This window comes from Apis laboriosa, unplaced genomic scaffold (genome assembly GCF_014066325.1).
Source record: "Apis laboriosa isolate Shangri-la unplaced genomic scaffold, ASM1406632v1 scaffold14551_cov152, whole genome shotgun sequence".
Classification (NCBI taxonomy): domain Eukaryota; kingdom Metazoa; phylum Arthropoda; class Insecta; order Hymenoptera; family Apidae; genus Apis; species Apis laboriosa.
Genome location: NW_025221576.1, coordinates 195282 through 219881, shown reverse-complemented (window position 1 = coordinate 219881; position 24600 = coordinate 195282). Strand labels below are relative to the sequence as shown.

Here is a 24600-nt window from a genome sequence, read left to right as displayed (position 1 = left end):
AAAAAAATAAAAATAGAAAATTATCCATCACTTCTCCGAACTATTATAATTCGTCCGCGATCCGTCGTTTCGAAACACGAGGCAAACACGTGCGTAAACGCCTATCCACGTCGCGTTTTTTTCACCGTCTCTCTCTCTCTCTCTCTCTCTCCCTTCGAACGTGATATTTCTCGTGAGAAGATCGAAAATGATCGATTGGTCGATACATTGGTTGGAACAAAAATTGGCGAAGCATTTTTTCCGATCGAAGGAGTACGGGAAGATTGGATGGGTGTGTTTCTCTTACGATGCGCGGAAAAAAAAGGCGATGGATGACCGGTGGATGGTATCAGAAGGTCGCTATTCCGCCGCAGGCTAGGCCACGGCAAGGTGAGAGAGGAGTATCGGAATCGGCCGCGAGATGTCGCGGTGAAATGCTCGCGGAGCAAGGCGAGCCGCGGTGTTACGGCATTCGAACGGCGACAGTGCCGTAAAAACATCGTTTTCTTTTTCGAGGAACACGGATTATCTCCAACTTTCCGACGAAATATAGAATCGATCGTGGCCAAAAATTTCGAGAATCGTCGTTGCGTTCGAAGAACGAAGGGATGGCGAGGAGAAGTGGGACCAAAAGCAGCGATGTCTCTCTTATATAAAAGCGTGGAGCGAACGAGAGCTGGCCAAGATCGTGGAAATAGCTGAGCCACGGTGTTGATGTCGAGCGAAGAAGCGAACAGAAGCCAGGCCAGAAACGCTCTCCTTTTACTTGGTTCGAAAGCAGATCCATTCGAAAGGCGAGGCGTGTCATCGATTTTTAAAGAATTCTTCGCGTTCGCGAAGAATACTTTTGTCGATCGTACACGGGGATTCGTCGCTCGATACGGTTTTCGAAAGCGCGTCTCCAGAAATTCGTTTAACCAGTTCGAAAATATTTTACGAACGATCGAGCCAAAATATTCGTATTTTAATCGAAACGATCGAACGAAAGAACGAAAGGAAAAAACGCGAAGAAAATACGAGCCGATTAATATTATTGGTAACGCGTCATATATCGCAAGAAATTTTCCGATTAATTTACGTCAATGGTAAAAGTCCGATATATTATTGGAACAAATAGATCGATTAAAGCAGGAAGGAAATGGTAATGAAAGATTGAAAAAGTGGGAAAGAAAAAAAAAAAAAAAAAAAAAAGAGAAAAAAGTAATGGGTAAAAGCGGAAGGTTATCGGACAGGCGTAGACGGCACTGAGGCCCAGGTGGAGGTGGTAGCCGGGCCCCATTCTCTGTTGGTCCTGTCGTCTGTCAGTGGAGCTCAGTCAGCAGACAGTCGGTCCGTCCGGTCAGCTGGTCCCGTCCAATCGTGTTAAAAGCTACCCGATGGTAAGCCGAAGGCGAAACACCCGATAGAACCCGGGTCAATCGAGCCTCGATCGTCAAGGATCGTTGAAAGAAAACGGCGGCCCGCGCGCCGCATGTGCGCGAGTGTAAAAACTTCTCCACCGGAAACACCAACGACACGGTGCGAGGTGCCAACTAAATCGAACGGCAGAGGAACACGGAGTGGCGGAGGGAAACGAAGGAAGAGGATAGAAACGCGACGGGGACGGTGTACACCTGGTCAGGCAGGAAATGACTATATCGTACGCGAGCGAAGTGCCAAATGGCTCCAGCTTCGGCTGCTTCTGGAGGATCTTGGTCAAGTGAGTCTTTTTTCTCTCCTCCTCCTCCTCCTCTTCCTTCATCGTATCCACGTCATTATTTCGCCACCTCGTCACGCCGATTGAATATCGCGCGATAATTTCCCTCGTGCGCGATATCGCGATCGATCGCGATCGATCTCGCGACACCGTGACAGGTCGAACGGATCCGCCGCCGCTTCCTACACGAGGCCTTAGCAACAAGTTCACAAGGTATAATGGATCGTCCTCTCGAAATTCCGTTCGACACCGGTGGAACACCACTGCTCGCGCTATCCGCACTTTGTCCCTTCGAAACCATTCCCCAAACGGAAAACGCGAGTCGCGACGTTATCGTCTCGTACCTCGTAGTAGTAATATTAGTAGTTGTAGTAGTAGTAGTAGTAGTGGTGGTGGTGGCGGTGGTGTAGTAGTAGGAAACACCGCGACGCGCTTACGTTACGAGCGCGATACGCGAAAAGGCGGTGCTCTCACTTTCCTCACGGTGGATTAATTTCACGGTGACCGCGAGAGAGGAGGCGCGCGATCGATCCGCCGTTTTCTTCAAAAAAAAAAAAAAAAAAAAAAAGAAGAGAGAAAAATTCTCCTCGCGAAAAGACTCGTCCCGCGCCCCGACGACTCGGATTTTCGACGTGCGGATCGTGATCGAAATAGAGGTATGGTGTATACCTTTGGACACGCGTGCGGCCGAGGCGAGCGTTCCACAAGATACTGGAGCATAAGCTTCTAGACGGTTTACATAGTCGGCGTGCCATGTAAGACGAAGATATTGCGATATCGCGACCGGTGGTTCGTTGTGCAACGTTTAACTTTCGACTCGATGTATCGTGTTCTCGATTTAGAGGCTGGCTGGCTGCATAGGGGAGAAGGAGGAGGGAAGAGAGAGAGAGAGAGAGAGAGAGAACGATCGAGTCCTTGGACAAGGATTCTGCAAACGCACGTGCGGAAAACGAGGAAAATCAATAATAATCCAATCTCCTTTTTCTTTTCCCTCTCTCTCATTCGTTCTCTTTCACCAGTTGGATGGTTCGCGGATCGATTCGTAATCTTCACGAGCGTCACGTTAACGTTAAAACGAGGTGGTATGGGCAGAGACAGAAATTGTCCTGATTTTTTTTTCCCTCAGAAAAAAACGTACGGTTATATGAATCACAGTAGCGGAGCACGTAAAACCCGCTAGCACAGAAATGGTGCTCGGTCAACGCTTGCCAGTATACGTTTTAAGGAAATAAGGTCGTCGATACATCGATTTTAGCCGTAACGACGCGCGCATTACGTGGAATATCGCCACGCTGTTCTCTACACCTCTGCCATCGAGATTTTCGTTCCAGTTGTCGGTTACATACGAATGAATACCGGTATTCACGGTGGCCAAGTTTCTCCGCCCATTTCTCTATTATTTAATCTCTATTATTTATAATTTCTCTCCCGATGGATCTAACGATCGATTTATATATTAAAATCGTTAACGGGGGAAAAAAATCTGTCCTTTTTTTTTTCTTTCTATTTTTTCCTTTTTATCCACATTTCACGCGGATTCAACGCGAATTCAACGTTCTTCTATAAAAAAAAAAAAAAAAAAAAACTTGATCGATTTCCGCGTGGAAAAACCATTTCCACGTTGCGAGAGTTTCCTAGGAATCCGGGGATATCGATGCTCGTAGAGAGCAGATCGCGCTAAGTTGCACGTTATACAATGATCCTTATGTAAATCTTGGACGGCACGAATCCGTCCGAACGGTTAAATACGGGTTTGTCTGAACAACGTGGCGTGCAGGCCAGGATTCCGAGAACGGAAGAGGGCAAGGCAGAGACGGAATCGGCTGATCGAATACGCGGCATCCGTCGAACGGTATCGACGTAGCAACGCGCATCTCCGAAACGGAGAATCCGCCAACACTTGTGAATAAACCTCGGAACGGAGGAGGCGCGACGCACGTGTGGAATCACACGACGAGTCGATAAAATCGATTGGTATTCGGCCGTATCGGAATGCACGGAGAAAAATAAATAATAATTCGTTCCTGTTCGCTCGGAAAGGAAAGGAAAGGCAGGTTATTATTGATCGGAGAGTTATTAATTTAAAAGAGAAAAAAAAAAAAAAAAAAAAAATGGGATGACGCAAGGCGAATCGCTGCGAATTCCTCGGCCGCGAGTGTTCGTGAAAATGCATAATCTCAGCCAGGATAACGTACGATTTGTCGAACGTCCTTGCCGAGACTCGTTTATTGACATTTGCACGACCTTTAGGTGCGGCGTCGGTGGATCCTCCGGTGATAATCTCGGTTTCTCTCAGGACTCGGGCGAGCGCCAACTTGAAAACGGCCTTAACGGCTTTCACGTAAGATCTCGCTTTCCTAAGGCTCGTTACAGCGCGCGCGCTGTCCAACAGACTGCGACCGACGAGTATACATCTATAAATAACCAACAACTTCCACAAATAGAAAACGCTTTTGTGATAGCACGCGCAACAACGATATCCTCGAGCTGGATATTACTATATTGTAAATTATACACGCTCGATTCAGGAACAGGAAAGTGCTTCCGATGCTACGCGATCAGAGCGAATAATAAATATATATATTTTCAGCATTCACTCATTCCGAGTGTTGGAACGATTTTAATAGCGTGGTCGAGTCGAAATTTCGCGAGAGGATCCTTTTCCGTTCCGTGGAGCAACGGGATAGCGTCGTTGAGCTAAGTAAATGAAAAAATATAACGAGACAAAAGATAAAAGAATAGAGGGAATAAACGCGGTAGTAATCGAAGCGCGGAAAGGATTTTTCAATCGCGAGATTCTCGATACAAGAGCGGATTTCATGCGGCTTAGATGCAACCGGCACGCAAGGAGCGTCCTTTTTCTCGTTTCAAGTGTTCCGGAACGGTCCATATCAGCTTTCCTATCCAACCTCGTCGGCAGACAAAGAGAACACAACGATCGCGGATCTATAAATATCCGAGAGAGTCCAGAAACGCATCTATAAATATCGGATCGCGGATAGGCCGGGAATAGAGAGAAAATCGCGGCTAATTTTCCATCGGAATAGCAATCATCGGCCGTATATGCGTGGAGATACGCCGGGTGGAGGGGGAGCGTGAGTTGGAAGCGTGGTCGTTAAGCGGACTCGTTGATTGGCGGTTAGAAACGTTGTTTGGCTCGCGCGTGCGCCACTACGAAACGAATTAAATCGCGAGAGTGCTCGCGACCGTTTATTTCAGCGCTCGCTCGCCTCAGAGAATCCGCTTCCTCGCTCCCGGCCTCTGCTGCCACGCGTAACCGTTGCGCCGATCACGCGCGCCAAACGGGCCCGCCGCGTGAACGGAACAACCGTGGCAGCGAATCGCGCGCGTGAAAGCAACAACGGTTTTCACAATGCGATCGGGATCCTCCGCGGGATCCTCGCCTTCGCGCTCGCGAACTCGCGAAAAAGTGAAATCCGATCGACTTTTCAACCGACTCATTCGCCGCATTCCACCGCGCCACGGCTCTTCTCCATCCTTCCGTATCTACACCGTCTCGCTCGGAAATACAATTTCTAACCGAGTGAAATCAATATATATATATATATATATATATATATGTATGTACGTATGCAACATCGTGCATTTACTCTCCGAAAGCATTACCGCGTATATTCGTTACATTCGTTATATTCGTTACATTCGTTATATTCGTTACATTCGTTACATTCGTTATATTCGTTACATCCGTGTAGCTCGGTGATAACCATCGCGACGAAAAGAGTAAGCGAGGCGAATAAAAGGAGGGAGCGAAATCGTTCCGTCCGTTCGACGAAATCGGGAAGATCGGTTGGAGAGAAGCGGCGATATCGAAACGGACAACTTTCTTCGATCGACGAAGGAGGAATCGAGCAACTAGGCCGTTGTCTCCTGAAATTGGACGAGGAGGCGCGTCGTCGGGAGAATGCGAGAAGGCGGGATCTCGCGTGCTGATCGGTAGCTCGGCGCTGTGTCGTGTCGTGTCGTGTCAACTTGCGCCGAGTTCGTACATACAAGCCTCTCCTCGCGAATTTAACGCTGCCTCTCGGCCGTCTTCGTTTCTTTCACGGGACTGCGTCGCTGTTCACCGCACGAACGTTGTTGCATTCGCACTACGTCGAATGACAATGAGACGGAGACCGATACGCGCGCCCCGCACACACGCGCTTCCACCGTATGACACACATTTCGTTCACCTCTCTTGTCTTCCGCGGACTGCAGCGAGTACTAAGCGCGTGCGCGCGCGTCCCTATTCGCGCCACGGTGTCGTGCCACATGCGTGAACATGCGCGCGCGCGCCTGCACTCGTGGGGACGCGATGTCGCTATCGAACCGCCTAGAAACCTGAGCTGACCCAGTGTCTCCCGCGTTTGATCGTTCTCGAATCTTTTTCCTCCTCCTCCTCCTCCTCCTCCTCCTTCCGATCCCGGTTCCTCATTTTTATTATTTATCGTTAATTTACTTACTTCGACTCTTCGGTTTTTCAACAACTTATCGCATCTTTCATTTTTTTTTTTTTTAGAGTCAACGATTAATTTTCATTAAAAAAAAGAAATTACTTTTGTTTGTTGTACGTACACTATAGCTTTTGAGAATTCGTGCAAGGTAAGATTAATACCAATTTGATCGAAAGGAGAGAAGATAATTTCAAAGTCTCGCGTATTTAACGCGTAAAAATTGTTCCATCCATCGTTTGGACACATTCGGCGAGCCTCGTTGATCGATCATTCCCGATTTTTGAATTGGACCGAGAGGAGAGAATTTTTCGGGCGGAACTCGTTTTCTCTTCCGCGAAGGCACACTTGAAAAGTTTCCATTGGTCCTTGATCGCGTAGAAGAGTGCGCGTACACGACGACGACGACGACGGTTAAACGACACGATACAGGGACGAACGACTCGTTTGCAATGGGTGGAATGGCGAGGTATAATCGTTTGACCGGCGGACAGACGTGTGACGGGCATTCCGTTCTGCTCCTTTACTAATTAAAATGTGGAGCCATCCCCGTGCGCGCACCGTGACCGGAGTCTGCCCGTTCCTTCGTTTTTCTCTTCTCTCTCTCTCTCTCTCTCCTTCTCCCCGTTTGAATGTTATCAACATCCGCGCGTTTTCTCATGGATCCGATTATTTCGCGGAAACGTGCAAAATCATTTTGCTCGGCCTCCATATTTTAATTCGTAAAAGAATCCATCTAACGTTTCCTCAAGGATTTGTGTAAACACAGATATCCCTTTTCCATAACGCGTATCTATTTCTTATCTCTTTCTGGAAATATCATTTAAATAGTATTTAAACGTATAGGTCGCTTGGCAAATCGTTTTTTATCGTAAGAATATACGTATAGATTCTTCCACGAATATTAATTAAAATTGTTGCGAGTAGTTTGTTGTAATAATTTCCGTTGTTAAAAAACTCGTCGGAATTATAGATTCGAAGATCGATAGAAGAGAGAGAGAGAGAGAGAGAGAAAGGGACCATTCCTTCGACGTCCACGGAAGCATCGATGCGAAGGAAGCGACCGAGAGATTTTTGCCAAAGTGAGGACGCGAACGAGGAGCATCACTCCGTGAAGCGTGACCGGCGTTAGTTATGCAACGTTTTGTTGCCTCGCGTCCTTGTCGCCCGCATTGGTATTATCTTGCCTAGAGCGAGCGATCGATTACGATTTCTTGCCTTGATGACGATTCTCTTCGCCGAAAGACGAAGGAGAAGCCAACCGATCGATATCGCTTGCGTCCAGGCGAAAAAGTCGCGAGATCGAGGAGGAGAAATTTTTCTCTTTCTCTACCCTCGTAAAAAAAAAAAAAAAAAAAATTGAATCATCTATCGAGACACATCGTCGATTATCTCCGTTATGCGAAGTATAAACGTAAATAATTTTTGCACGCGTTTTGTTCTCTTTCTCTGTCGAAAAAAAAAAAAAAATATTCTTTGTATCTATTTTTAATCACACGTGTAGGAATAAGTAATGCGACGATTAAGGAAAAAACAGTGACACATTCGCAACATTCATCAAACCGCGCGCGATAATCGATAATGAAATGGAACGATGAATTCGTGAGTCAACCCATGAATATCGACGAACGGTTTGATCGGATCCCAGAATTGGCCTCGCGGTATTTATACGATTCTACGTTTCCTCGAAATAAACAGGAAGGTCCTCGAAAACGAGAACGCGCAACGCTCATCAATAACCAAAACAAATACGTACGATAATTTTCGATCGAAAGATTCGATCGTTCGAAATTGTTGTGTGTCATTGTCGCGATTAAATTCAACGTTTCGACTCTCAGTCGTATCAGAAATCATTCAGATCTTTGACACGAAAACGTTTAGCGCACGCTAAGGTAAAGACAGGTGACACACGCGATAGCCGCGTGTACCTTCCACGCATTTCTCGCACCTCGGTTCGAGATACAAGGTTAGCCGTAACTGTGTCACTGTCAATCAAGCTCATCGGTATGTATAACGCTCATCTAAACTCCTATATGCCACGCGGTTTAATTATTTTCATGGTCTGAAGTACGACAAGGGAATGTGTCATTCCATCCTGACGAACGTAAGAAAAAGCAATCAAGTAGTGTCTCCTTAGAGGAGAAAAAAAAAAAAAAAACCACATTCCTCTTGACATTGTCGAGATAGAGAAACGTAGTGTACCTGTCGATGCTCGAACGAGAAGACTTTATCTCGCGATGAATTCTCAAAAAAAAAAAAAAAAAAAAAAAAAGAAGAAAAAAAAAATGCTTTAATGCGGTTTGGACACAATGGTCAATAATCGTTTAGAAGCCCATCAATTTGCTTTCAAAAATTCTTCGAATTGTCCGGAATGAACGACGCTTATCCTTGGAACGGGAAGACGTCTTCGTTCTCTTATCGCGTCGCTTTAAAAATCGCATTGCAAATCACAATATACGGAATCGTTTTCTTCGTATATCTCTATACGAAGCCAGTTTGATTTACCTTTCTGCCGTTGATTCGTCGAGAGTGGCGTATAAACTCATTAGTAATACAAACAATGGGATGATTTCTCGCGAAATTCCCAAGCGACGGGAGAAGGCCTTGTAGCGTAATTTTCAACAGTCGAATCCACGTTTATTACAATACGATTAATTAGCAACCGAATAGTCGATGCTAATCGCCCACCGCGCTTATGTAAACTGGCCGTACGGCGTACTTCCGCGATTGCTTTTATGGGATTGTAGCGGCAAGTGTCTTCTAACGGCATACGGAAAATTACGATGAATCGATGATTTTTTTTTCTTTTCCTTCTTCTTTTTCTTCCTTTTTTTTTTTTTTTTTTTTTTTTTTTTCTTTCTCCTTTAGAATCTTATTATCGATCATAACAACACTCGAGCGTCGCGCGATGATCCCAACGATGATCTCGTGATACGCATTGTATTCAGATATTCATTATTATGCTTATGCGATACACACATGGGAAACGGCTCGATCGATCGGATCGATTATTCGTTATCTTTATTATCTCGGATCTTAAATTTTGATCGAATTATTTCGCCCGCTCTCTAATTAAATATATTTCAAAATCTACGTAACTGGGAAAGACACATTCCCACACCAGCCAGGAGGATGGCGCCATTCGTGTTGCGAGCTTCGACGATGTGAAGCAACGTATAATCCAAGATCAAATATCTTCGACACCAACTGTAATATCCTTTATTCTTTTTTTATGAGAAGAACACAATTTTTTTTTGTCAATTCTACGATCAAATTTCCAATCGTAAAATACAATTTCGTTTCAACTAATTCGTCTAATTCGTCTCATCAGGGATACGAATGGTCGTCAAAGCCTTCGTAGACACACGATGGAATATAAATGCAAAGCGATATTGCGTTAAGAAGATCGAAATATCGTTATAGCTAGTTTTATATTCGTATCATCTTCTCGAACATATGTTTAACGTTCGCTTTCGTAACAATGCTTACTCGTGAACGAGAACGTCAATTCGTGGGCGGATAAGTTCTCTTCCTGTTACAAGACGATGTTGAATCATTTTCTATATTTGTTTTCATTTTTTGAATTTCCATTTCATATATATATATATATATCCAAATATGACAATTTTGATCGAGCAAGATTTCTACGAAGAATAAAGACTTCCCCAAAGTCTAAATGAAGATACATGGCGCTACATACGTGAAATATATTCGTCTCCGGGACTCGTTTTCGCGCAAACTTTCGAGTAAGTAGCCATATTTCAAGGAGGTTGGCCCGTTGAAAGGCTAACGCAAATCGGCTTCGAATATAATTCATATTTCTTCGAAGCGGCCATCGATGATGGGAACTCATAAATCACGCATTTGAGCCGCGATTTCAACGTTTCATAAATCACTCGAGATGTCTCGAAAAAGGTAGTACATCCCTGCCCCGGGGATCGGTCGAATCTAGCTTCGAAGATTCAACCTTTCTCGATATTTCCAGAGAGAAAGAATACGTTCCAATATTTTTTCCTTCTATTTTTTCTCTTCCTTTTCCGAATTTTAATGCACTTTAACGTCGAGATTGACGCATCGTTCGATTTTCGATAACATTGTATTACCAATAAGCCAAGAAAATTATTTATTGTCCATCCGTATCATTTAATCAGAGTTTGAAACGAAAAAACGTGTATTTATCTAACGCGTACATCTCGAGAGATTCGTTTTCTCTACGTTCTTTTTTTTTCCTTTTTTTCTCATTTCGAGACTAGAAACTTCCCAGCTTCTTAGGAAAGAAGCGTTTATATAGAAAACGGTTAAACGTACTTTGGCCGATAGAACAAAAGGATCAGGATTCGTAATGCTCGTTTTAACGAGACTAATATTAGCATAATTCGATCTAAAACTATTATTCAACGTCGTGCGAACAGGATGGGGATTGTCGTAAAACATAATTTGGACGATTCCAAGTACCTTGTTCGTAAACTTTTCGAAATAATTATGCAAGGATTCTTCGTTGCCAACGCTTTTTTCTCTCCAGTTTGCGTAACATTTTTATACAATTCCTCTCGATAAGACGAGCGATTCCTTTCTTGGAACGAATTATTGATATAATTCTCGGCGAGGAAATTGCCACGGATAAAGACGCGGTTCAATTCGTTTTTCCGACCATTTAGAGAGGATAGCAGATAATGAGAACGTTGATCAACGACCACGATCATGATTATGGCGAGAGGAGGCGAAATATCGCGCTGTTTTCCAAAATGTGGACAGGATAATTGCCTAATTTCGGATGAAGAAAATTTCTTTCATACGGGAGAAGGCAACGTAGGCAACGTCTCTAGAAAATTATCAGCGCGAGAAGAAAACACCAATTTTTTCCTCCTTTTTATCGCTGTTCAAACGTAAAATTTTCGAAAGCGTTTTCTACCATCTCCTTTCGCTAAAAAAAAACCCGCTCGAAGAATTCAACGAGAAGGATAGAGATATATTATTGCAAAGATATATTATCTCAGCTTCTTCGAATCCATCCTCGAAGGAAGGATCTAACAATAAGAATAGTTCTCGCGGTCTTTCATAAATAATTCAGCAGCGTTGGTAAAAGAAGAATCAGCGACGAGGGAACGAAACCGTCGTCACATTCGTCGACCGTGTTTTCGGTCGAGTCCGACGTAGCGATTATATTTTCACTTCCGCTTTTCGATTTCGATATCGTAACGGCCGACGTCGTCTTCGTAAATAAGAATGACGTAACGCGCTTAAGAGCGGTGTCGCGATACTCGAAGGATTACAAATATATAGAAATAAGAAGAATAAGAATCCGGAAGGATTGGACAGAAAACGAATCCTTCGGGGAGAGACGTAACGCGACGGCGAGGAGGCCGACAAAAGCGATAAAAGGCCTTGGCGAGGCTTGACCGGTGGACCGTTACTTCGCGCCATCCAGGATCGAGCATGGATCGAGCTCCTTATTTCCCTCTTCTCCCAACTTCATCGTTTCTTCTATGTCGCCTCGATTTAACGCGCTTTCCGCGTGCTGGAACACGCGACCTCGCGCGTGACCGGCATCCCACCGTCTCCGAATCGACCATTCCTTACGTACGACGTAAGAAACGCTGCGTGCCGTTCCAACGGAATTTGAATTCGTTCGGGGGCCGATAATCGTCCATCCGATTCCTCCTTCCTCCCCCTCCCCCGTGTCCATCGCATTGATGGACGAGCGTATTTTCATTCGTTCGGGGAAAACGGATCGATCGAGAGGCGAGTAAAATCGTAAAAAAAAAAAAAAATTGCGCTGGAGAGGGGAGGGAACGAAAAGAAGTTTTCCTGGTCGAGTTTCGTAAAACGATGCCCCACGTGTAATTATTTCGTAACCCGGCCGCGTTTATGCCGCACTGCGCAAGCATAAGCTGTTTTCGCCGCCCGTTAACGCGCGTGGAACAGCGCGCGCGCGCCGCTTGTTTCTCGCCGGGAAATTTGCATAACACCGAGCGTGTAAATTAACCGAAAGTTTATTACCGGCGGGCTGTTACGCTGGGGGAGGGAGAGCAACGAGCGCCGCTCGTCACGACGCGAGCCGAGATCCCGTCGTTCTGGAATCGTTTCGCGAAACGCGTTTGCCGCGGACACCGCGGACGATAAATAATCGACTCGGCGAAGGCAGGGTATCGTCGGCTAGTTAACGCGGCCGGTGACTCACGTTTCACCAATATTTAACATTCCGCGGTGATACGAAAGCAGTTATAGCGCACCGGTCACTTCCTACGCGTCTCCGGCCTTAACGTTGCGTTAAAACCATTGTTCCAAATAACCGGCTAATCGTGGATACGAATTTCCGGCTAAAATCCGCGTTGTCCATTCTCTCGAGAAAGCGAGAGAGAGAGAGAGAGAGAGAGGATCAATCATCGCTCGAAATTTCTATCGTAAACGTTTAGATTACGCAAGCGTTGCGAATACGAAGAAAGTTGGCACATCGAATCTTTGAGGTAAAGACTCGCACGTTCCAATCGAATTTTCAATTTTCCAACTCGAAAGCGAGTCGACAATTTTTTTCGATTTCGTCGAAAACCGCGAAACGGGAACGCACAAAGGGGGAGAAAGGAAGGACTAAGAAAGGAAACGATCGCGCGCCACGATCATCTCATTCACTCGACATCTGTAACCCCGCTCACCAACGAAGAGCGACGTCGATTTAAACTGCTCGATTCGAAGCAATTACAACCTGCCTCAACGTCTTCTTCGCTTCCATCCTCGATAAAAATATCGATTGTTCGTCGCCGATGAAAATTCACCACCCACTTTTTCGCTCTTTCGAGTCGAAATCCAAAATGTCCCTTCGATCCATCTTTGGAGAAAAGATGGAGTTTCGAATTTAGTTAACAACAAGCGAAGTAATTGTGATTTCTTCTTTACTCGACTCGTCGAGAATTATGCGAATCGGTCTAGGACAGGAAAATATCTTTTCAGACGGAGAGAAGTTCGCGTTGCTCGTAAGTACCTCGTAACGTATTGTACGAGATCTCCGCGATTCGACGTACAAATTCATGTAAATCAGCAGTGGACGGTGACGCAATGCACAAAACATTATCTTCGAAGATGCGATTAAATATGCAGCGTCGTTGGGTCGTCCATTTAATTACACTCATCCTTGGACGTGTTTAAGTATTTCATAAATCAATCGTTTGATCACGGAATCTTCTCGAGACGCGCCGGAAACGAAACGCGTATCTTGCGATCGATGGATTATTTTCAATCAGTAAATCGACCTTAATTATCCAAACTGTTGCATTATCGTTTCCTCGTCGATCGAATCAATCGTCGTTGCTATCTTTGATTTTTTATCTTTGCACGCGAACAGATATTTCGCGTTGGTGACAATAGTCGAGGAATACGAGGTATTGGCGAAGTCGATCAATGGCGAGAACACGTACGTACACGTGGGGGTTTGACGGGCGTGTTGGGGCCGCGCATCGTACCAATCGTGTGGGACAATGCTTCTCTCCACCATGACCCACTGACACGCAAATAAAGCGATATATTCATAGACGTCGCGATTTTTATCATCTATCATTATCGTCCCGCGGCCAACTTCGCGTGAGCAGGATTGCGCAACGATCTCGTCGCCCATTGCGACCAATATCTTTCAGAATCTTGGACGGGCAACGTCGTATTGTTTATCGAGTTTCGAAACGTGTTTGAGAATTCGACGTATTCCATGCTGGAATATAAAATGTACCGCTATACTTTCACTCATTTCCAATAACATTTTTCTTTTTCCTTTTCTTTTCTTCTTTTTCTCTCGTCTCGCCCATTTTGAAATTTCTGGAACAACGATGGAACGATCACGAATAGGGTTTGTCGCGCGACAAGATTTCGTCATTGATGGAAATATACGACGACGAGGAGAATTTCGTGACACGCCCACGGGGCAAATTTCGTGCGTCATTTTAAAGAATCGTTTCACCAACGGATGGATGATCGAGTGGACGACGTAACGAGAAGATCTCTGGAAGGAAAACAACGATCGAACGTTACCCGGCTCGTCACGGCCTTGCGAATACAGTTGGATCAAATACTTTCGATGCACCGGATATCCGAGGTGCTGCTTTTTACGCACCGGCTTTCTTTCTCCGTCCCAATGCCAATAAACTATAATTTCCCTTGTGAAATACGAATCGTACGTATAATAGGATTTCTACCATTTCGCGATACGATCAACTTTTGACGAATGCGCATGCGCGTATTCTCACGCGATGCGTTCACACAACACCTAGTAAGTTTATTTACTAGCATATATGTCGAGCAACGCGTGGATACGAACGGATAGGACGGCCGTCGATAATTCACGGGTTTTCACTTTGGCCTCGTTTGCACTACGTTCCATCGCGCTATCTACAGCTGCGGGATTTGAATTTAAAGTCATTGTCGCTTCGCGATTGGTATTGACGAAACCTTCGGTATTCATCGTCCTTCGATCATTTCAACGTGCCTGCCGCAATTATATCTTCTTTACCGACCACGTTCCCGACAACGTTTAATGACTCTATAAAACTTGCGAATAACAATGAATCCTTCGAAATCGTGCACTCGCAATGTGTGCCACTCGGGGTATATACGACCAAGCGTTTCAACACGAAAATATAATTGCGAATTCAATGTACTCGAAACTCGTAAAATCGGTCTAACCCTGACACACATTTCTGACCGTTGGAAATTCAAACATTTGCCGAATACGAGCCGCGTCCATCTCGTTATCCTTATCGTCCATCACCGCCCGTTTTCCGCGATCTAATTTCCGAAAGGCGACCCAATCGTCCCGATCGTAACTCCTCGCCATCGCGGAAAAGGAAACCTTTTGTTTGTTTACTTGTTACTTTAAATATCGCGAATGGATTCGTTCCTTAAATCTGTCGAAAAATAAAGCACTCGATAATCGATCGCTACGCTTGTTTGAAAGTTGTACGAGTAAATAACACGAATGTTTTTTTTTTTTTTCTTTTTCACAGATGGAGGGGATCCGTTTACAAGCTAATCTGGCGAGAATTGTTGGCCTACCTGTTCGTCTACTACGTCATCAATTTCACGTATCGATATGCGTTGAACGAGCAGCAGCGGGTGTGAGTACATGAATAGTTCATTTGAATATCTTCTCGCCGTAAAGTTTCCCTCCGTGAAGGCTTAACGCAAGGGAACGTAAATTTGTCGAATAAAATTCGGTAACAAGTCAGAATGTATAAATCTCGGAAGCATCGACAACAAATTGTCTGTTTATTAAAAATCGTTGGAGAGATACGAAATAGAATAGTTTGTTCACAGACGTGTAACGTATAACAATGATAAGATATAAGAAATACGATCGAATTTCATCACGATTCAATACGATCAATTTTGAAAAGGGAGGATTGGATTAACCCAAGATTTTCGTTTTTCAGAATTTCCTCCTGATAAAGGAAAGTCGTTGCTTCATTTTAGAGAATTTTAGATTACGTAATAACAACGTGTTTTCGAGTTTCAAGAAAAATATCTTTCTATTCACGGTTTTATCTCGCGAGAAACGATGGTTACACGGGTGAGTATCGGCTGCCATAACTTTGCGACATCGACCTTGGTCGAGCAACAAAGCTTTCTATACCATATGACCGGGATTATGTTTCATCGGTTATAATATCGGCAAATTTACGACAGCCCCCCAATCCCACTCCCCCCTTCCCACCTCCTTCTTTATCAGCATTATATCGTCTCTTTTGTCCCGCGCACGAATACGTTAAAAACCTCTCTCCTTCTCCCTTTCTTTTCCTTTTATCATCGCGTTTCGCGATTCGTCGTTACCCTTTTACAACGAAGCTTTACGACACAACCACCGATAAGCTCTACGAATGTTGGTCGCGCCAATACGCGAACGGCCATTAATCGGCCGACGATAAAAGTGAATTTGTTTAATTACGACTCGCCTTCGATCGATCAATTTTGACCGAAGGAAGGGAGGGTTGGATCCGACCGATTTTTACCCATTTTTCAACGTCGTCCAACCATTGTCCATTGGAGGAAAAGAAAAAAGAAAATGCGAATCGTAAGAAGCGACATTTTACGCGTCTGTCTTAGATATATTCGACACGGTTAAATCGTGGATATCGTATATAAAATTGTTTCTCCCGTACAAGGCGCGAATTTTGTATAATGCCCCGCGGAATGTGGCGGGACTCGTCCACAGGGTAGGCATTAAAAGACGCATAAAAATGTAACCTGTTATTTACGCCGAGATAAGAAAAGGAAAAAGGAAAGAAGATCCCGTGGTTGGCCGATGTTAAAATGGACCCTCCTTTGGGCCGCTTCGATTCGCATGGTCTAAATTTAGAACCGTAGGGCCGGTTCAGGTTAGGGGACTGCACGGGCCGACCGACCATCATAGGAAGAGCCCGATCGGATGGGAATAAAAACTTGCTCGATCCGTATACTTCGAACCGTAAACCGTATCTCCAACCGTAAATTTTAATCTTTTCAATCTTAGAATTTCTAATATCTACTCATCCCGATATTATTCTCGCTCTCGATATTATAATTACTTTTCACTCCTTTGTAATTTGTAAAATTAAGTTTTCTTTCTCGTATCTTTTTATCTACTTTTTAAATAATATATCTTGCCACTGATTATATCATCTTGATATCTCATCGTTGATGAAAAATTGCAGATGAATAAAAAATTATTTTAAAAGAAACTTTCATTTCTTTTATTCTCGTTCAACGAAACAATTTACGCGTAACTCAACCCAATAAATGAATTACACGATTATTCACCTTCCTCGCCTATCTACTATCTTTGAAGACAAACAAAATCAAAGCGGTAAATCGAGTAAACAAAGGTGCGTTAACCTTAAGATCCTCTAATTGTGAATACGCGCATCTATGTGTGTAATCCGTTAAATTCTTCGAGTTTCTTTTAGCTTATTTAGCGTATAACTATAATACGACTCTAATCACATTTCGCGATAGACGCGCGCGTCGTTGGACGCGAAGCTAAATATAACAGCTGCGCGCGGAGGCAAAGCGCGTAAAAGTGGAACGTGCAAAAGAGCGGGTCCGAGGATCCGAGGATCGGCGACGCCGAACCGCTAACAAATTTTCGCGAGCAGCTGTGAAATTTCGATGGAAATTCCCATTTACCAGGAGTTACGCGAGACGTGGTAGCGGTAGACTCTGGCCGAGCGACGGTATCACCTCAACCTTGCTCCACTTGTTGGAGAGGCGGCGCAAGAATTCCACCACGCGCGTTGCCTAAACAAATATTTAAACGCGATTCGCAAACGCGCGAAAACCTGCCCGCCCGATCCTTTCTTTCTTTCTCCCTCCAACAATCGAGATCCCAGAATTTTCGAGACAGGTGGCGATGCATACACGCGATAAGAGTGGCCGGTGTGGTTTCTGTCTGTTGCAGAATCTTCGAAAAGATCCGATACTACTTCGGCAATTCTAGCGAATCGATACCGATGTCGTTCGTCTTGGGATTTTACGTGAGCCTGGTGGTGAAGCGGTGGTGGGAACAGTACAAGCTACTACCCTGGCCCGACAACTTGGCCCTTTTCATCAGCGCGGCTATTCCTGGTAACGTAAGTATACAAAGCAATCGTTCGAGATCGATTCGATCGGCGAACAGCGATCGGCGCCCGATGCGTCGAATAAATATATCGTAACTTGGGAAGACGGAATTTCCAGTAGCCGACTCGAAAGAAACGCGATAAACGCAGCCTTGCACGGATACCGGTGATCGTTGCGTTTGTCTCATTACGCTAATGAATTGCCGTGACACGTTTCGATGTCGTTAACCTAAGTAGGTGCCAGCTCTTGGAGTCACGCCACACCTAGAAGCGAAAAAAATGCGCGGAATGATCATCCCATAATTGGCAGTCGAGCGAATCTTCTTCTTCTTCTTCTTCTTCTTCTTCTTCTTCTTTTCCTTCTTCGTCTTCCTCTTCTTCTTCTTCTTTCTCTCGATCAGGGTCTAACGGATGATCGGAGACGATAGACTAGGTTTCTCGAGAGGTTGTTCGACCGACCCTTGGCACGCGATTCCAACTTCTCTGGCACACGTGTACGAGCGCGTGAAATTGTCGCCCATTATCGTTACTTTCTCCGATCGCCTGCTCTATACTACCGATAACGAAAGTTACGTTCCTTAGGAACTTTGCTCCCGTACGCGTCCATCGTTCCGCGTATTACTTCATCCTTATCTAATTAAACCAGCCTTATAGCGAACTACCATCGCGAACNCTCGTTACCAAATATACATTTCTTCGGCCAACTAATTTTCGCGAGCGATTCGAGGTCACGATTCTCGAGAATCGACGGTCGATGCGATTCGATCAGAGTTTCGAATTCGTCGGGGAACGATCTTCCAACCGTGTGGTCAATGACACAACGTCGAAGTGAAAGTGCGACGTTCATATCGTAGCAAGAAAGAAAGACGAAGCTGCGCGTTCCGCGCACTTTGCGATCAACAGTGTTACGTCCGTCCTCGTTACTCTTCGTAAAGTTTTTTTCGCGCGCTTGGAACCCGGCTGGAAACTGGCGACCGCGGAACTGGATATCGTAGCGACAGATCGAAGCGTTTCATCGCGCGACGTTTCCCCTCGAGAACAATAGGAGAGCCGCGTAGGGTTGGCGCGATGAATGGGCAAGGTCTCGAGACCACGAAACGGTAGTTTTCTTTACGTACGTGGAAGAGAGCGATGGAAGAGGTGCGCAAAGTATCGGATTTGTGAATGAGCAGCACCGAGTGGGCAGCACGAGCTTCTGCCTTTCATTGAAATCTAATTGGAATTCAGGTCCCGAGGCGAGAAGGATGCCTCGACTCCCACCTTCTCCCTCCCCGTCAGGAGGATCCTTTTCAAGCTGCCAACCCGTGCATTTTTACACGCGCGACGTTAAGTCGCGGAATTCCGAGGAAGAAGGGACCGTCTGCCTTTTGAACGGGCGAAACCCGTTGAGGGGGAGAAAAAAGGTTTCGTCGCCGGAGAAACAAGATCCCTCGAGACGAAAGCTACCGAGCTTTTACCGTCTTTGTTTACCGTTACTCGTTTCGATTTACCGAGAGAAGATTGATCAACCAAGGTAAAAGAAAAAAAAAAAAAGGAAAAAAGGAAAAAAACTCGAGGAGCTCGTTTAGAGTCTACAGCAATCGGATTAACCTTTGAGATTCTTGCGCGAGTTTCAAATACTTTGAGAGATCGATAACGTGGCATCGCTCCGGGCAAATCGTATAGGAAGAATCTATATACGAGACTAATTAATCTGTAATTGTGAGTCGTTAAAAAAAAGAGAAAGAAAGAGAGAGAGAGAGAGATTTTATGGAACGCAACGTAAGCCCATTCTTTTTCACGTTTTTTAAGTAGACGGCGAGAAAAGACTTTGAAAAGTAATGCAAAAAAATAAATTTCTCAACCGCTCGTGTACACGCGTGTATAATAATTCGACGTGTTTATATTTCGTAATTACAGCAACGGTTGAGCGAAGAAAGAGTAATTCGATGGTCGAAAAATGGAAACGATGTCGAAAACACGGCCGCAACAAGGAAAAGACGGTAGGCGCGGGTTTAATTATAACCGAGAAGTAAATCGCGTTTTCTAGCGGGTTTGGGTGGATCGCACGGCTCGGTTCGCCAACTTTCTTCGCACAGATCGCAACGGGTTCGTTCTAAATCAGCACGTGGCGCGCGCCGTACGCCGTTCACCGTCCACGTGTTATTAGCCGGACGAAAATTTTAGTTTCGACAAACTTTCTTCGATCGTTGCGCGCATTATATCGAGCGAACGAGACGTGCCTCGATCCACAAAACGCTTCATCCGAATCTCGTCGTGTTCCACATACGTAACGATTCAATTAACGATTACCGACACGATTACCGCCGGTTTCGACGAACGGTGGATCGAAGCGGCGGAAAACGATCGATCGATTTTACATTTTTTTCCCATTAGAACGAGCCGATTATTTTATCGGTGCGTGGAAATTTTTCGGGAACCGGGAACCGTTCCCTACGATTTCCGACTAAATTGACATTCCGTCGAGCGTGCGCGATCGTTTACCGACGACGCGTGATCGACGTTCGATTACAAAACGGCCACGCGTACGCGATTACAAAATGCGCGCGCGTCGTTTGCCAGAAAACGAAAGGAAAAATAGCCGGCAGGCGCCACCGTGGGTTTTTCTTTCGATCGATATTGGAATCGGTTGGAAACCGACCGACGGTGATTCGCGATCACGGGCCAAAAGAACAAGGGGAAAGTGTGTACAAGACATGGGAAACGTGTCCGGCATTCGTGCGGCCTCGGAAACGAATTTTGTATCGAACACGTATCGATGATACCGATTTCCTTTCATTCTCCGTACTTATTCGTTTGATCGCTGCTTATAAATATTCCATTATCCGCGTAATAGAATGCTGTTCGATGACCTTGGGGGAGACGTGGCGGGACGAGAAACGAAAGAAAACGTTCGTCCTTTTACCCAGAGAGAAGCTTCGATACCGCCGCCTTCGTCTTCCGTTTCTCCCCTACTTTTCCCTCTGCGCGGAGTGCAATTCACCGCCTTAATATACGTACGCGAAACGATTTTGATTCGCGAACGATCGAACGGACAGTTACAAATAATTTTAAAATATTTTCACATTGCAGGACGAAAGAGGCAGACTGATGAGGAGAAACATCGTGAGGTACGCGGTACTCGCGTACGTCATTACGCTGCAAAGGATTTCGTTGCGCGTTAAGAGACGATTCCCCACGCTTCAGCACATCGTAGATGTTGGTCAGTGAGTTATACCGTATATTTTATCCTAGACCACTTTACTCTCTTGCTATCCGACCATTCCAGAGGAAGAAACGCGTTAATATTTTTAAACGCTCTCGTTTTGTTGAATCAGAGTGTTTCAATTATTTTTCGGAATTAAATTTTTCTGTAGCAACGAAAAAAAATAATCGATATCTCTTCTTTCTATTCGGATTGAATTTTTTTTTTTTTTTTTAATATTACATTCTGTCTCATACCAGTGTGTTACGTAACATTTATTCGCGACACGTTGTATCGAATTTGTCATTTCGTTTTCTATGCGATTGATCTTATCCGTTATTCGTTTTTCTAAACGTCCTTTTCATCGATTTGCATCTATATTTCTTATTGCCGAACAAGATTCAAAATTTAACGATGAATCAGTAATTTTCAATTTAAAAAAATTAATTCGTAATAAAGGATTAAGAGTTCAACGCGAAATATAATTTGGAAGCGAACGTACCATTCGATTCGAATCCCTTCTCTGCCCATTATTGTTATTTCGAGGACGTATTAACCAATTAACACACATGCCACTTCCTACGCAATTAAGCACTTTTTATGGTAACAAGGACGATTTAATAACGACAGAAATACGCGAATCCTTTCCAAAATGGAGATTTTCGGCATTCCCCGAGGAATTACAATTAGTCCTTAATAAGTAATTCGTATGGATCCATTGTATGTTAAGCAACGTGATATTTGCATGCTGAAACCGTTATTTAATCGAAATTGAATCATGTGTCATGCATAACCTTCAAACGATTGCCTGACAACATGTAACTGTACGTCTGTGATAGAAATGTTATTTATACATATGTTTCAAGTCGTTACTTTGTCTTTCGACACTTTCTTTACTTAGAGTTTGAAAACCTTGAAGGAATGCATGGATCATTAAATTTACATCATTTCATCCTATCCTCGTTTACGAGAGAGAAAGACGAATAAACGAACGGACGAACGGGCGAACGAACGGACGAACGAACGAACGAACGAACGAACGAACGAATGTACGCATCAAGCATTCGAACATGGCGATTTTTAGATTTTCGGAAACACTTTTCCAATCACACTCGAATTATGCACTCTATAATGAAAATCATATTACTTACTCGTTGTTAATATCCACCATTTTCTGCAAAAGAATTCATTTTTCCATTTTCCTCGACGAACGATCGATGATTTCCCAAGACGAGTGGTTGAAGATCATTTTCCACATATTCTGAAATAACGTTCAATTTATCGTCGAGATGTTGGTGATTCGAAACGATGAGACGATTACGCTTCGAGATAATGTAACTACTGTATCAAAATGAATAGAAATTTTCCTTCTCGAAATTAATTCGACGTTACGATAATTGTAATCCTTAATAATACTTTGCACGATTAAGAGGTATTACGAATTATTATTGAATTAGCTATTGTTCACGATATAAGCGTTTCGATATCAATTTTCTTCGTAAAGATTGTACGTGTATACATACCGCATATTATAAAATAATGTGCTGTCTTCTCTAATTTGTTCAACGTACTATTAACAAACTTAAAAGTTATCGCGAACGCGTTGCTCGAGCACGTACATATACGAAACAAGTCGAAACAAACGTATCGTTTGTTCGATTCGTTGAACAAAAAAAAGTCGCGACAATGTGCATGACGTTCGTACGCCATATTAGTTTGACACCGGTAAAGTTGCGCGCGCAGTGTTCAATTGCTAAAGCGAAGGTTGGAATGGCGGTATTTTTAAAGTCATATCGCACGATTCAAACCAAGATTTTTATTTCAAATTGAAATGGAACGTTCGAAATTGAATTTCAATTTTATAATATAACGTTCCATCTTGTACACCGAAATCGGAAATTAGAATTTTGGTTGAATTTTTTTATTCGAAATTCTAAATCTAAATTTAGAAACGTACGAATTCGAATTAAATTTCTCCAACTCGAGAACGGAGAAAAGAATGGAATCGTCGCGAACGAATAGTGTTCGAAAAAGATCGGACATATTTCGTATTTTTAACAGTTCTCTTCATTTAGAATGCAATTGAAAAAATTGTTCCTAACGATTTTCACAATTACGCTTACGGTATCCGTAGACAAGTAGAAAGAAACCGTTTCTAAGGATGCAAAAGAAAGACTCGAATCCCCGAACGGTTTTTGTGAACCGGTGGCGGATGTTCGCGTCGACTAGAAATAGCACGGATTTTTCAGGCGCCTGTTCCGCGAATCTTCCATGAACATGAGCATTCCGCCGGCTCCCCGTGGCCGGAGAAATAAGTGACAAGAGTGACAGCAAAAACCGATCCTTCCGTGGAATTATCTTTGCGGACACGTTGGTATCACGCACACGAATCGCGAAAGAAACGTGCGGTCGGTCGGTCTGTATCACGGTGAAAGAAGCTCGCGAAGACGATCCAAATCCGTTCTATCCGCCGACTCTGGAAACGAGCTTGCCCGGCCAACAACAGAACGGAGAGCCGATCGTCGCGTGAGATCTCCATTAATAATTCATGTAGCGAGGATGCAACGCATTCTTCAACCTTTCAAAGAGAAAAAACAGAAGACAGAATTTTAAGCGGTTACCGACGCCACTCTAGATGCGTGACATCGAACGTGCCGACTAATGTACAACACCCAGACGTAATTGTGATTTTGCGGCGTTACGACCTTCCGAAGGATTACGCCGATATTTACGATCGCGTAAATAAAACATAGTAACCGGCCGTGATCTTGAGACAGGAGCAAGTTGGAGGACGTTCTCGACTCGATACATTCGCATTTCGGAAATCGCTCCGTTCCATCTCTTTTGCTTCTTTTTTTTTTCGCCGCTACGTAAATACGGATTAATACGAATGCGATGTCTCCTTCTTTTTTTATTCTCGCCAGATAAAACGAAGACGAATTTGGAAAAAAATTTCGCCATTATATAAAATAAACACATTATATAAAGTAAACGACGTTTAACGGGGACACGAAATACTAAGAAGATTATTCGTGATTTTAAAACACACGATATATATATATATATATATATATATGTGCTATTTATAACATTCCTTGCCGAAAGAAATCGAGAGAAAAGAAATGGACTACGTTCGGGTGCAATTCTCGACAATTGCAATGAGTATTCAACGCGTAACTGTACGAAAACGTGCGTACAGCAGATTTTAGAGCGCTTAAATTGCAAACGATTCTATTTACCAGTCGCATCGCAACCTAACCGTTATGGTCGTTGACTTTTGCAATACCTTGCGAAAGACTTTTGCGGATGCAAATCTGTTATTTGATAGGTAGAAAAAAAAAAAAAAAANAAAAAAAAAGAAGAGAAAGAAAAATTCCAAAAGATTCGAGTTTCATCGATCGATCGTAAAAAAAAAAGAAAAATATCTAGGCTCGATATTTCCTATTGAAAAGTAAACCGCGCATTTAATTTAAGTTTAAATTTAGAATGATTATCGTCGGATAAACAAAAGTATCGAAGTGGAGACACGCAAGCGACGTTTAAAAAACGATTTAAAAAAAAAAGAAAAAGAAGAGAAAAGAATCCCAACACAACACAACAGGCGTGGATCGGTTTACATCGATACGGTGACAGGCACGAGAGAGATCAGAATTAACAAGGTGTAGCAATTCCGCGAGAATCGGGATCTGGAAATTGGCGAGGCTCGAGCGAATC

General features: G+C 43.9%; 1 protein-coding gene across 2 annotated transcripts in view; it reads left to right on the top strand.

Moving 5' to 3' along the window:
* The first annotated feature begins 1213 nt into the window (after positions 1 to 1213).
* The window catches only part of LOC122710324, a 37827-nt gene continuing 14440 nt past the window's right edge, over positions 1214 to 24600 (top strand). The window contains exons 1-4 of one of the 2 annotated variants that reach the window (XM_043928088.1): positions 1214 to 1678; positions 15117 to 15227; positions 17543 to 17714; positions 20775 to 20904. In XM_043928088.1, coding sequence (XP_043784023.1) covers positions 1608 to 1678; positions 15117 to 15227; positions 17543 to 17714; positions 20775 to 20904 — 484 coding nt within the window. In that variant the 5' untranslated portion in view covers positions 1214 to 1607. Of the gene's footprint in view, positions 1679 to 12402; positions 12597 to 15116; positions 15228 to 17542; positions 17715 to 20774; positions 20905 to 24600 lie in introns of those variants that run through there. The other variant, XM_043928089.1, reaches the window with a different exon arrangement.